Source organism: Athene cunicularia (assembly GCF_003259725.1).
Source record: "Athene cunicularia isolate RWA chromosome 5 unlocalized genomic scaffold, athCun1 chr5_part1, whole genome shotgun sequence".
Classification (NCBI taxonomy): domain Eukaryota; kingdom Metazoa; phylum Chordata; class Aves; order Strigiformes; family Strigidae; genus Athene; species Athene cunicularia.
The window spans coordinates 37,130,488-37,143,136 of NW_020799101.1; the positions used below are offsets into that span (position 1 = coordinate 37,130,488).

At 37.8% G+C, this 12,649-nt stretch overlaps 1 protein-coding gene across 1 annotated transcript in view; it reads right to left on the bottom strand.

Moving 5' to 3' along the window:
• Positions 1-9,213, bottom strand: part of DCAF5 (DDB1 and CUL4 associated factor 5) — a 61,345-nt gene extending 52,132 nt beyond the window's left edge. The window contains exons 1-3 of the mRNA XM_026849954.1: positions 9,070-9,213; positions 4,885-4,921; positions 2,446-2,585 (exon numbers count right to left, since the gene is read on the bottom strand). Of these exons, the coding sequence (XP_026705755.1) occupies positions 2,446-2,585; positions 4,885-4,921; positions 9,070-9,181 (289 nt within the window). The 5' untranslated portion in view covers positions 9,182-9,213. The remainder of the gene's footprint in view (positions 1-2,445; positions 2,586-4,884; positions 4,922-9,069) is intronic.
• Between the last annotated feature and the right edge of the window lie 3,436 nt (positions 9,214-12,649).

Consider the following 12,649-nt stretch of genomic DNA (forward strand, 5'->3'; position numbering starts at 1 on the left):
CTCAAGGGAGAAGCTCAACACCATCTCTAAGACAAATTAAAAACAGATTTATAAAAATTACTGCATAAATCACTCAGTAGTGCAAGACAGGGAGAAACAGAAGGGGAATGAAACTCCTTTTCCAGCTTCTTTTACTGCATTATTTTAAAGTAGGAGGTTATTTGCAAGATTTTAATGAGCTGACCATTCAAGGTAACTAACCATACTCATGCTAGCACACATAGTACCTATTCCCATGAAAATACCATTGCAGACAAGAGGATTACCCTCAGTGACAAGCATTATATTGTAGTAAACTTCAGCAGGAGTCACATATGAAAGCTGACTGAGGACTCCTATATAAACATGCAAAACCCCTTTATTTAAAATTCAGAAAACCTAAGACACTACTCCAAAAAAGCCCCTAATGTACCACAGCCAACACTTCTTCACTCCCTTTCCACTGGTACAGCCTTCTCATTCAAAGTCTCAGCACAGTAAAAGCAGTTGCAAGGTTCAGCTACAAGAAGGACAAATCTTATTTCATACAATTTCAGAAACTCAAATCGGATTGGACATTATCTTATGATACGAGCACCTTCATACAGATGCATTTAAGCATCCAGTCCTACTGACTGTTGACATCCACTGTCAGCACCAGGTAGTTCCCCTAACACAGGCAGATCTTCATGGTGCAGAGTTCAGGAGAAGGCAATAAAGGAGCATTTCACCATTTCCAATTTGGAGGCCATTTTCAGTGTCTGGTGGTCTCATTGCTTGGATATTATGAAAACAGAAAAATAGGTATGAAGTGACACTTACCAATGGTAAATTAGTCACGTCAGAATAATTTGATCTTTCTTTGATGAAGTAACTGATCTATTATACAGGGGAAAAGTGGTAGATCTAATGAGGACTGAATTCACATGTGATGTAGTATCAAGTTTATCTACAGGCAGTTGGGATTAGCAAAGGGAGTTGCATGGGGTAAGAAACTGGCTGAAGGGAGGACAACAATTCACTGTGCTAGTAAGGAACTTCTGAGCAAGAGGAAGGTTATTAATGAGATCCTCAGACGGAGAAGAGACATTATAGATATTTTTATTAAAGACTGATATACTGAGCATGTTATCAGCTGGGAAAGAGGTAAGGGTTATCACAACTGCACAAGAGGATCAGAATTCACTGTAAGAATTAGACTACTGAAAACTGAATGCAGTGCTAGTATATTTAATTTTTATTTATACAAAGGCAACATACCTAGAGTAGGGAGGGCATCAATAAGCAATTTATCCTGAGTGTTCTGGTGGGGCTTATAAAGACCGACCTAACTCTGGATACTCAATAAAGTTCAATAAAGCCCTTATGATACTAGCGGCTCTAAAAGACTCCTATGAGACTATAAAGTATGTCTTGTTTCAGCTTTAATTTCATAGTCAAAAAGGGACACAATCACAGTCTAGAAGAGTTATCAAATTCACCAGGTATGGAAAAAAGCTAATTCCATTAACCTGCAACTTTGACCCAACAACAAATGTGTGCAAATTACCACAAAATACATAAACTAGATTTCAGTGCCATAAACAACTTTCCTGTAAGATCAGTAGAAACTATGAGTTAAGGCAATTGCATTTAATCAGCTTATAAAAAAGATCAAAGTTTTAGCTATGAAGGAAGGGAACCAGATTCTGTACTCCTGCAGACCGCTCAGTTTTAAATTCTCAGCTTTGTGTTCTTTACAATGGGGTAAACTCACAACTTCATTTACTGAAGTATTACTTAAGTATTCATATACTGAAGTATTCCTCTCCAAAGTTATGTAACTACAGTTCTAAACTGAGATTCTTCAACCTTAAAACTGCAGCTGTAAAAACACAGATTGCAGAGTTTTGAGAAGCTGCAGGTTTGTTACACAAATCAACAGTATTCAGTTCTGTTCTAAAAAACAAAGATTGGAGTAATAATTCAACCTCCCTGTTACCACTTAAGGGCTCTAAGTTTCCAGACAACCAAAAAACATTATGCATAAGAACAATTCTCAGTGTCACAGGGAAGTACATAAATAGCGTTGGAAAATAATTCAAATCAAAATAACAGTTTTTTAAACCCAGGTTATAGACAAAACCAAAAAAACCCATCCACATTCCTAATTGATTTCAAGTTTAACAAAACATTTTTATTGAAGAAACAGGCCCTACACTGCTTCTTCACTCTAGTTAAAACCTCTTCATACCAAGCTCTACACTAGCCTGCACTATATCCTGGTACCCCAGGAAGTCAGTTAAGACGGTAATGCTTAATTGTAAAGACCAGGACTTACCTATCACCGGCCACAAGAATTATGCCTCACTTTCACCCTTCTCCAACACAACCTGTTTAATTTTCCCAGATAAACATAACTTTTCCCTTCCCTGCTTTGCCCAATTTCTTCCTAAATCAATGATCCTTTCCATCTAGAGATCTCACCTCCATGGGAAGACTCTCGAATGTCCCAAATAAGTACACGGCCATCATCTGAGGAACTGGCAAAGATGTTGTCATTTACTGGGCTCACTGAAAGGCCGTACACTGCATCTTCATGGGCAAACACATCCAAGGTCTGAGTGCTGGAAAAAGAGACATACAATATTATAATTCCTTCTTCTTTTGCTGTTGTTTAAGAAAGCAATTTACAGCTTTATCTACCTAGTAATATTATACTTAGTGACAAGGTTTATGTAACATCTTAAGACCACCCTTGTGTTTAATCACAGTAAAAAACAAAGAAAAACCCCTGTAGAGTGACCAAGACATCATAAGAGGAAAAAAAACCCTCAGGCCCAAACCCACACATTTAAAACTTCAGATACTGCAAGATATTATGGAAGTCATGTTGTATTAGATTAAGCTTGAGAGGAGCTAACAGGAAAAGGAAAGAGGTCTTGGGACCGGTGGGCTAAATTTTTGCTACTTAATGTAAAAATCAAACAAGACAGAAGTTCATTCTTTAATACGAGCTTCTGTTTAGTCCAAAAGTTCAGTTGAAGCTCACAAAAGAGCAACTTTCCAGCTGGCTTGTTTAGTATGTTTTCTTGGTTCTCCAGGATAGACAAGACCTATATTTTATCCATGTAGAAAAAGCAGCAAACAAAATAAGTCCCCTGAAAGTACCTAGTTCTAGCCATTTCACAGCTATAAAAAAGTCCCTTCTCTATTCTTTTCCTAACTTTTCAGATCATTTTAAAAGGAGGAAACAGTGGCATGGAGAGCCAAAAGCTAAAACATTAAGACAGAAGATTCTGGGGTTGTTTTTTTGGCAAAAGCCCTTTATTTCTTTTGAGAACACACTTTGTATATAACCCCTATATCTCATGGAAACTCCACCAAAGAGATTCCATGTAAAATCAGTGTTTCATTCACATGGCAATTGATGCTCTCTGTGTTCTTAGCGACAGAAAGGCCAAAAAATGAGTAACAGAAAAAGCCATTAAAAGTATGATAAAGCAGTTGATACACCAAATGTCATCTTTCAAGAAGACAGTGTAACTTTCTACAGAAACCAATCAGAATTCAGTGTGTCCAACTATCAAAGTTTCTCTCAAAAGTTCACACAAATAGCCTTATAGGAATGAATTCTGTATGTATTACAACTGGACTTAGCATACTTAAAAAACCCTCTGATAACAAAAGCACATTAGAAATACAGACATATCAAAAATACTTCTTAAAACATCTAAGCAAGACACAGCAGGAAAAAACGTGTTATACAGAGAAGTGTTAAGGGCAAAGATTTCAGAACACAATAAACACCAGCATTGACATTTACACATTTAAAAAAACAAACAAACAACAAAACCAAAACACCAAACAAAAAAACCCCTCCCCAAACCAAACAAAAATGCACAAAACTCGCACACCTCCAAAACCCAAAAAGTAAAATCAAAACAAAAAACCCAAACATAATATTCCTGAGAAAGAATTATAAGAAAAAGTTACTTTTTCCCAGCTCTCATATAAGACTTATACAAGAAGTAAATATAAGGTATGATGGAAGGCAGATGTACACTGATCAGTTCAATGAAAAAGGCTTTGGACAAACCTAGCAAGGAGTATGTACAAATTATGTTAACCAAGATTCAGGCAACTCAAAAAGATTTAAGGTTTTATATTTCTCTGTTCTTACGTATATAACTCTTCCTGCTTTTTCTTTATACTTGATTTTCTTGAGTTCATGTTATTTAAAAGGTTATTGCTTAACTCTGTAGAAGTTTCTAGTACAGACCAAAATTTTCACTTCATAGGTTTTTTGCTTGAAAAGCAGTAAACTCAAAAGACGTGGTATCTTGAGAACTCCGATCTAATATATTATCACTATGGTATTATTTATATTTTGACTAACAGCCTAATCTTGATGTAGCACAGCAAAGCCTAATTCCCAACTGTTTTGCAGTTTTGGTCAAAAGTATCAAAATAAATATGCTTCACATGAGTGAGGAGAATTAGGCAGCTGCATCCAAAGTTTTAAAAGGTAGTTAGGTAGGCCAGGCACTAGCCTTCTTAAATACAAGTCAGGTGAGTGTTTTGAAAAACAAACCAAAAAGCCCGTACGTGCCACAATACTTGTATTTGTGCCAGAATAATCTGGCTCTGAATCTACTCAGAACCTTCTATGCTGCCTGCAGGAGAGCATATGTATTTAATAACCATTCTCTTTCCCAAGGTCAAAATGATGCAGTGCTGAAAAAAAAATGGGATGGTGGGGAATACTTCATTCTGGATATGAATTTAGATAAATAAAAAAACATGTTTCAGGATTAAAACACTGTGCTCTTCTCTCAGACCAGTAATTTAAAACAAAAAGTGCTTCTAGCATAGTTGACATTAAGGGAGCTCTTAAAGCAGTGGAAACACAAACTGTGTATTTACCTTTCAACATCATGGAGTATAACTTGCTCATCATTGCCTGTAAAGAGAAATATAAACACTTAATATCATGTTCCAGTGATTAAAAAGCATTATAGTGGAAAAAAAAAAAAATTTAATTTTCTATCCAAAACCAAAACTGAAGCAGAGAGAAGACAAGTTCAGTTGCCAAATGGTCAGCCCTCTGCTCACTTATGTGAAAGGCTCCACGTGACATTTCCAGTCATGATCAAATGCACCAATCCATTTCATCTGCTACTGCTCAACAAATAACTCCACTTAACTGTGTTACTGATCGTTCTTTGTTCAGTTTGAGCTTGAGTTTTGGGATATCTGTAGTAAAGAAGAATATTATATGAAGCACCAGAATACCTTTAACTCATGTGAATACACCCTTCTTCCTGCTCAGAGGATGCTCCACAAAATGATAATGGAAGGTGAAAAGAGATGCCATAAGCAAATGCATAGCATTCCAAGCTCAAATTCTACCAGTTCACATCATCAGTGTTCAGGGTTTTGCAACCATTGAGAAGGAACAAACATGACAGCCAGTGTAGTTTCTTTTGTATTGACAAAAAACAAACCAAGTGATCAGACAATCATGTCACTTTTCTTTGATCACATCCATTGAATACAACGGAAACTAACCGCATGCATGCAGACTAAGAGGGTCACAGCTACAAAGTAATTCCACTGGTTCATGCAGTGTTTTTCAAGCAACTGAGTATTTTTTCAGTCTCTGTACTGAATATTAATTTATCTAATTGGGCACCTCCTCTTTAGAAATATTTAAGGACATACACATTTATATTTAATGCAAGAGAAAAAACTCAGAAAACCCACAAAGTCATATTTTTATGCTCAGTATGTCTTTGTAGTTGTGATACCAAGTTGTGAAGCTTTCCTAATGTACAAAGACGGGGTTCAGAAGGGGCAAGATTTCATGTTATGATTCTTAAGCATTCAGCTGACTCAATTTTCATTTATCCCATACACATTTCAACTCTGTCCCAACAGAAGAAATATGAGAAAGTTTCTCTTTGACTAATGAGGTGTGAGATTTTTCTACATCCACTTGCTCTTTGCACAGGCTCCTAGTTAAATCGTGCCAACCTTAGACAACTGCAGTAGCTCACCTTTTCCATGGTACAATAAACAAATTACTTATACATAAGTTTCCTTTGATCATTAATTGCAATGGAAACTGCCCATTATATTACAGACAAGGTTTATATGTAGTAAAGCTATTCCAGTGCCTGTGTATTTCACCAGTGAAAAATGTAGCCTAGTTTCTCCAGTGACGAAATTTCCTCCAGCAGACACTCCTGCTTCTCACTCTGTACAGTATGAACACAAGAACCATTCTAGATGCCTGGCTTCAGCCCTCCAGTCATCACGAGATCAACCTTCCCTTCCATCAAAAGCTGCAAAAAGGGAAAGAACGAGGGGTGAGGAGTAACCACTGTTTCTCTCTGTGTGTAGGAGGAGAAGGTGGTGACAAAAATCTAAGTAAACTGCTCAATTACTTCTGGTAAGGATTCATCCCTGCAGAAAATGTCACTGCTGTTCAGCCCAATAGGGTTCCCACTTACACTGTTTTACTTTCACACAGTAGAGTTCATTCTTCATTAAGAATAACTGGTTTGTAATTGTACACACAACTCTCAAATTTATAACCTCACTTGTTTTGATAACTGCTGTTACAATGATCAGAAAGGCAAGAAGTATCTGCCATTCCCTTCAGTTGCACCTGTGAGGATGAAATATTGCAGAGCACACAGAGAAGAGCAGAGTTAAGGTGGCCTAAACCCTCTATCTGTCACATAAGACCTCTACAGAAACAAATTCGGTTCCTGTAGGTTTATTTCAGCTTTTCGTATACCAAACATTAAATGCAAAAAAAGAGTCCATGCAGTTTACTAAGAGGGGTTCTTTCATTTCAAATGCTGCTCTACTCTGTGTGTGTGGACAGAGAAGGGCAATAATATCCTTCAGGGATGAGAACTTCTTTGGTATCTTGAGACAGTTTTTTCTCCAGAGATTACATGCAAAACACTGTCCACTCAGTTCCTGCCTTCCATTTTTGTAACAGCTACATGCAGTGCACGCTACACATGCGCTCCTTCAAAGCAAAGAGCTTTGAAATTCCTTGGATGCAATTCAATTTATACTGAAGTTGAAAATCGTTTCTCCTCTGCTATCAAGAGCTGCTTTAGGGAAAGGTCATCAGATTCTAAGTCATTAGTCATTGGCAGCTTTATTTACAGAATGAATTGGGAGTTCTGTGCACCTTTTGCTGGTTTCCATACTCTAAATTTTCAGTGTTTTTTTTAAGTATTCCAACTTTCATGATTTGAATAGAACTCAGAACTGGGGGAGATGATCAATAGATCTTAGGACCTACAATTCTTTCAGACCTTTTAAGAATCTCCCAGAACATTGTTGAGTGCATAAATATAGTTAGCCCCATTTCACTGACAGAGATAAAACAGATGGTACATCTAGGCCATGCAGCAAAATGACTCTTTACAAGGGATCCAAGAGTCAGACTCACAGCCCTTGCAGATGAGCTCTGTGAATCTTGGTGAAGCAGCTGAAAGAGTTCCTGACTCCTCCAAAGGAAATAATTCCTGGCAAAGGTACAGTTTGTTTATGCAAACTGGAGGAAGAAAAAGAGGTAAGAACGGCCAGTTTGTCTCTGCATCAGCTGTCACAGCTCATCTAACCTGGCATTTTAGCAAAAATCCACCACAATCAATGATGTAAATCTTTAACTGTGGGTGTTAACTGCAGTGGCAAGGTTCAGTCAAACCACTCTGCTGCCCTTCCTGTGAAAACAGTAGCCTCTGACAGGATGGCCCAATGGACAGAAGTTTGAGCTGGAAATGAGAAAATACCATTACAGCTGATGCAGCACAGTTCATTACTTGAATATTTATGTAAGGTTCCATTTGTCTGAATTCAAACTCAAGTAAAACAGACTCCAGCCCAAAATTTCATTGGAATCACTCATGCAGATACATTCATTTGAATACAGTATGGACTGCTCTTTCTCATAAAACAAACAGCAGTCCCCAGAATCAGAAGACAGACACCACTATTTGACATCTTTGAAGCTTTCTCCACCTAAGAAGTATATCTGAATCATCTAATCCTTAAAATTTGACACCATCTTAAACTTTGTCATGCCTTTTTTTTTTCCCCCCCAAGGGATGCTATAACATATGTTTTAACACAGTGTCGAAGAGCTGGAAACCTCCACCATTCACATGCGCCTAGAATCAACTTACAGCATTGATTCACAAGTTCACAGATCTTGGTTCAAAAAGGTAATGAAGGGCTCTGACCAATTAGTCTCAAAATATCCTAAAATAAGTCTATGTGTATGTTAATGGATATATTGATGAAAGATACAAATTCCTGTCTATTCTATTATCATGTCAGATAGAGAAAATGAAGCACAACAGAAAATGACACATTGCATTCTGACAGTCTTGTACTTTTTTCTTCTTAATTCTATTTTTCTTCCTACCTCAATACTTCAAAAATTAAATGGTGAAATGAACTTGAATTCTAGGGATTATTACCCCAGAACATGTTCACTTTCCTTATATTAGTTTTAAGACTGAATTAAACTTGCTGTTAAAAAGTGAAGGCCAATTAAAGCCCAGTGTGCCAACAGTTCTAAAAGGCAGAAACTTATTGAGTGAGGACTGAAATGAGGTCTGAGAAAACATGATCCACCAATAGATGGCAATAGCCCTTCATAAGCCATCTAAGGGTGCATTAAAATCAGATAGTAGCATCAGATTTTTCAGGTATCAGGCCTGAGTGCCAGAGAGGATGCAGAGTCTGCTCTCAGTACAGCTAAGAGGGAGTAACAAAGACCGTCTTGCACAGCCTGTAGCACAAGTAGGGGCAGACTGGACCCAGGATTCTCCTGATGGCTCAACATACAATGTGCTTACACCAGGGTCTGAGGAGAAGCATGACCAAATTGAAAATGTGCTAGCTAAAGTATTCCGTGTTCCCAAAAGAACCTTCAGCTGCTGATGGAGGACACCTTCCAGATCCTTAGGAGACTATGAAAAAGACCTTTCATGTGGGGCAGGATCTCGCTCATGGCTTCTAATCCAAGGCATTCACAATGGAAACTCCTGTGAAATCAGGGTGCTCTTCCTTCCTTACCTCCAGAGAACACTTTTGTATTGCCACTGTTGAAAGCTAGGCAGAAGATATTGGAGTGATGCTCCCCTTTCAGCTGAACGGGTTTGACTCTTGAGTGGATAGCTTCTTCCATACGCCAAAGTAAGACCCGGCGGTCATCCCCTCCTAGAAGAAAGACAGGAAATGCACATTACTGCCTGAGCCACGTGTAAATTGATTACAGACAAGTTATTTAACTTTGCAGTTATTCATGTAAAAGGCTTTGCTGAAATCCTAATTTGCATTAAAAAATTTATGCCTCGCAAAGGTTTAGATATATAGACACACATTTACATTAAGATGCCATGTTGTCAGGTATTCAATTAATATTAATGAAAACAGAGGAATCAGCAGGAAAAGTCTGGATTAAACAGTTGCCATTCTGCCAATACACAGTGACAACCTATAGCAACCTGGACACTCAGAATTTTACTGGCATGTGAAATTCTGTGGCAAGCTGTAGATGAATTACATGCCAAATTAACATATGCATGTTGGCAAAATGCTTCTACACCATCTCCTTGTTGCCAGCATCACTTATGTTATTCATAAAACAGGAACTTTTCTTCCCCTTTCACCGACAACTGTATCTCCTTCTAACAGTCTCTGCAAATCCTTCATAGCATAAATTGGCTACAGGACCGAGATGTGGCCATAAAAAGATTTTACGGAAGCATTCAGAAGTTTTCAGCATGCACAGTTACGTCATGCTTCTAGATCTATAAAGATTAACACAGACATTTCTGAGGTGAACTCCTGAAAAAGAATAACTGGGGAAAGAGACGTTCAAACTCTCTTGCTTTACAGCTTGCTGTGCTTCTCGCCTACGTGCAGGTCTCAGTTCAGAGATCTATATACAAATATATTCAAGCACCATCACCTCTGTCTGGTAAACTGTCAGATATAAAAGAAATATTAGACTCTGTTCATGCTTCAATTGCATTAAACTATTGTTTGTTCTGAAGAGAAGAAAAATCAAGATACTATTGCATTGGTCAGCACTCTTAACATTAATTTTAGATGCCTGCAAAAATCTGAATAAAGCTTCTTCAAGTCAGACTCAAAATATTTTTGGTATCTGTCTTTAATAACAAATGAAAGAAAATGGCATCACAAGACAGAAGTGCCACATGCTGATTTCACTTGAAACATTTTACAGCTTCTTTGCACAATCAAAAGCATAAACTCGGTGCCTTCTGAGCTGCTATCCAGAAGGAAAAAGGCATGAAACAGAGACAAAAGGAAACTGAAATTAATTGGTCTGTGGTTTACTTCAAGAAGAGGTAAATGCATAAATAGAATTCATGACTACTGTTAATCAAATTTCTTAAAACTTTTCACATCATATGATGCTATTAAGAAGTTTTCCCACAGAAATGAGTTATGTCAAACATCCTTTAAGTTAACAGTCTCTCAGTCTTTAAGTCTAACAGATTTTATGACAATCACTTTGATAGACAGTACAGCTGTAAATTATGCTTGCCCATACTCCATGAAATTGTGTATTCCTCCTCCTGATTTTGTACTTTATAGAGAGAACAAGAATACACGATAAAAATATTTGTGATGCATTTGATAACTACTGGGAATAAGAGTCAAATGTGACACGTCCAGAAAAAAAAAAATAAAATCACAGTAACTTATGGTCAACTAAACTAATGGGAGCTTAGATTCCCTTTTGTCTAGAAATAAGAGAGAAAGCAGTATTTGCACACTAGTGATAGCAGATGAGCTAGCAATAAGGAGACACAGAAGTACATGACTGCTGAAACATATGACCACGTTAATTACACTGAAAACAAGAAGTGATTGTCAGGCTTAAAGTGGATACTTTCAAAAGCTGCCAACAGCCAGGTCTTAAAGTTATCGCTACCTGGCAAACATTTTAAGCAACATTTAAGGTTGGTGAACACCGACTTTGCTGCTGTCAGACTACATTTATTGTCTCTCAAGACTTCTCTAGAAGACATTTCATAGCAAAACATAGTAATATACTATTGTTAATTGTTACCATAGCAAACCAATTTGCAAAACCACTGCCCTAAGTCTACACATCTTCCCACCTGCTAGCACAGCCACGTAGGTGACTCAAACAGCAAACTCATATTCATTTCCACCACCCACCTTGTCCAGGTACAAACAAAAATAATGAAGATATTCAAAGACAATAAACATTACTGTATTACAGTATGGTAGGAGCGGGATAAATTGCAACCTGTGCAGGAAAGTCTTTGACAGTGTTAAAAGTTGCCACTGCTTTCTTTTTTATAAGCTCCCATATCTTAAGTGCTTGTTTCCTTTGCCTCCAGTTTAGAAACAACTCTTTATACTGAATCCAAATGTGTCTCTCTTCCCAAACACCTAGATCTCCATGAGACTTTGATACAAAGGGCCCTATTATTGAGTATCCAACTCTACAGTGGTCTGAGAACTAAGTTTGCCTTTGTGGTGGCACATGTTCCATAGTTTAGGAGTTCTCCTGTCCCTTCTCCATCTATGTATTGTCTTGCACATACTTGTCTTTCGAAACTTCTACACCCGTTTCATGCTTCAGCTTTATTCCTCTCATACCCCACGGAGACAGAAAATTTCAATAAAATTATAATGGTAACTGGGTTGGAAGTGTGTTCCCTTCTAACTTCAAATTTAGTTATTCCAGAAATGCTTCTGACTTAAGTCCAGTTCCAACAGAAAGAAAAAGCCCTACCAATGTGTCCAGTCAGAGGAGGATTTGTGGCAGAAAAAGACTTTTAGTGGCCTCTACATCCTCATATGAAAGAATAAAAAGTGTTAAGTCCCAGGCAAATATACCCAAGAAAAAGCAAGTCTTATGTGACTGAAACCAGAAGGGGGGCCAACCAGCAACTGCAATCCAACAGTTGACTCTCAGAAGTTAGAACAAGGGGGAAGAAAGGAGGGACTCATGTATGGACAGATACACAGGGAGACAGCAAATAAAATGTGATTATATAAAGCTCTTATGTTCTGTAGAAAGGAACCATGATTCATCGGATGCAAACTACATGCACATTACACAACATAAGTTACAAGTCTGAGGATTATAGGAAACTCCAGGCCTACAGCACCCATTCTGTACAGCTGATCAGGGAATGGAGATTAATTAAGATGCCTACAATTTATGGCAGATTTATTGTGCATGTACACGTGAAGCAGAAGCCACTCAACACACTTCAAAAACCACTAGACCCACTGCACAAACTTGTGGTAACTCTACGATGCTCCCCAAAAGAGTGTAACTGTATGGCAAGGGTACGTTCTTGACATGACACAGAGCATATACCAGCAACAAGTTTACTACACATTTGGGAAACCCGGATATGTGGCCTCATATGAAGATACCTTAGCCACCAAGGCTCCACATGTAGATTTTCTAGAAGTTGAAGCCCCACATAAAGGCTTGAATTTGTAATTTTTCAGTTCATGGTGACAGAAGTAGTAATTTTGACATCTACAAAACGGAAATAGCTTCACTTCCATCTTACTTTGCTCATTCTGTTTAGGATTGCATGACTGACAATTTGAAAAGCAAAAGTTTGTGTGA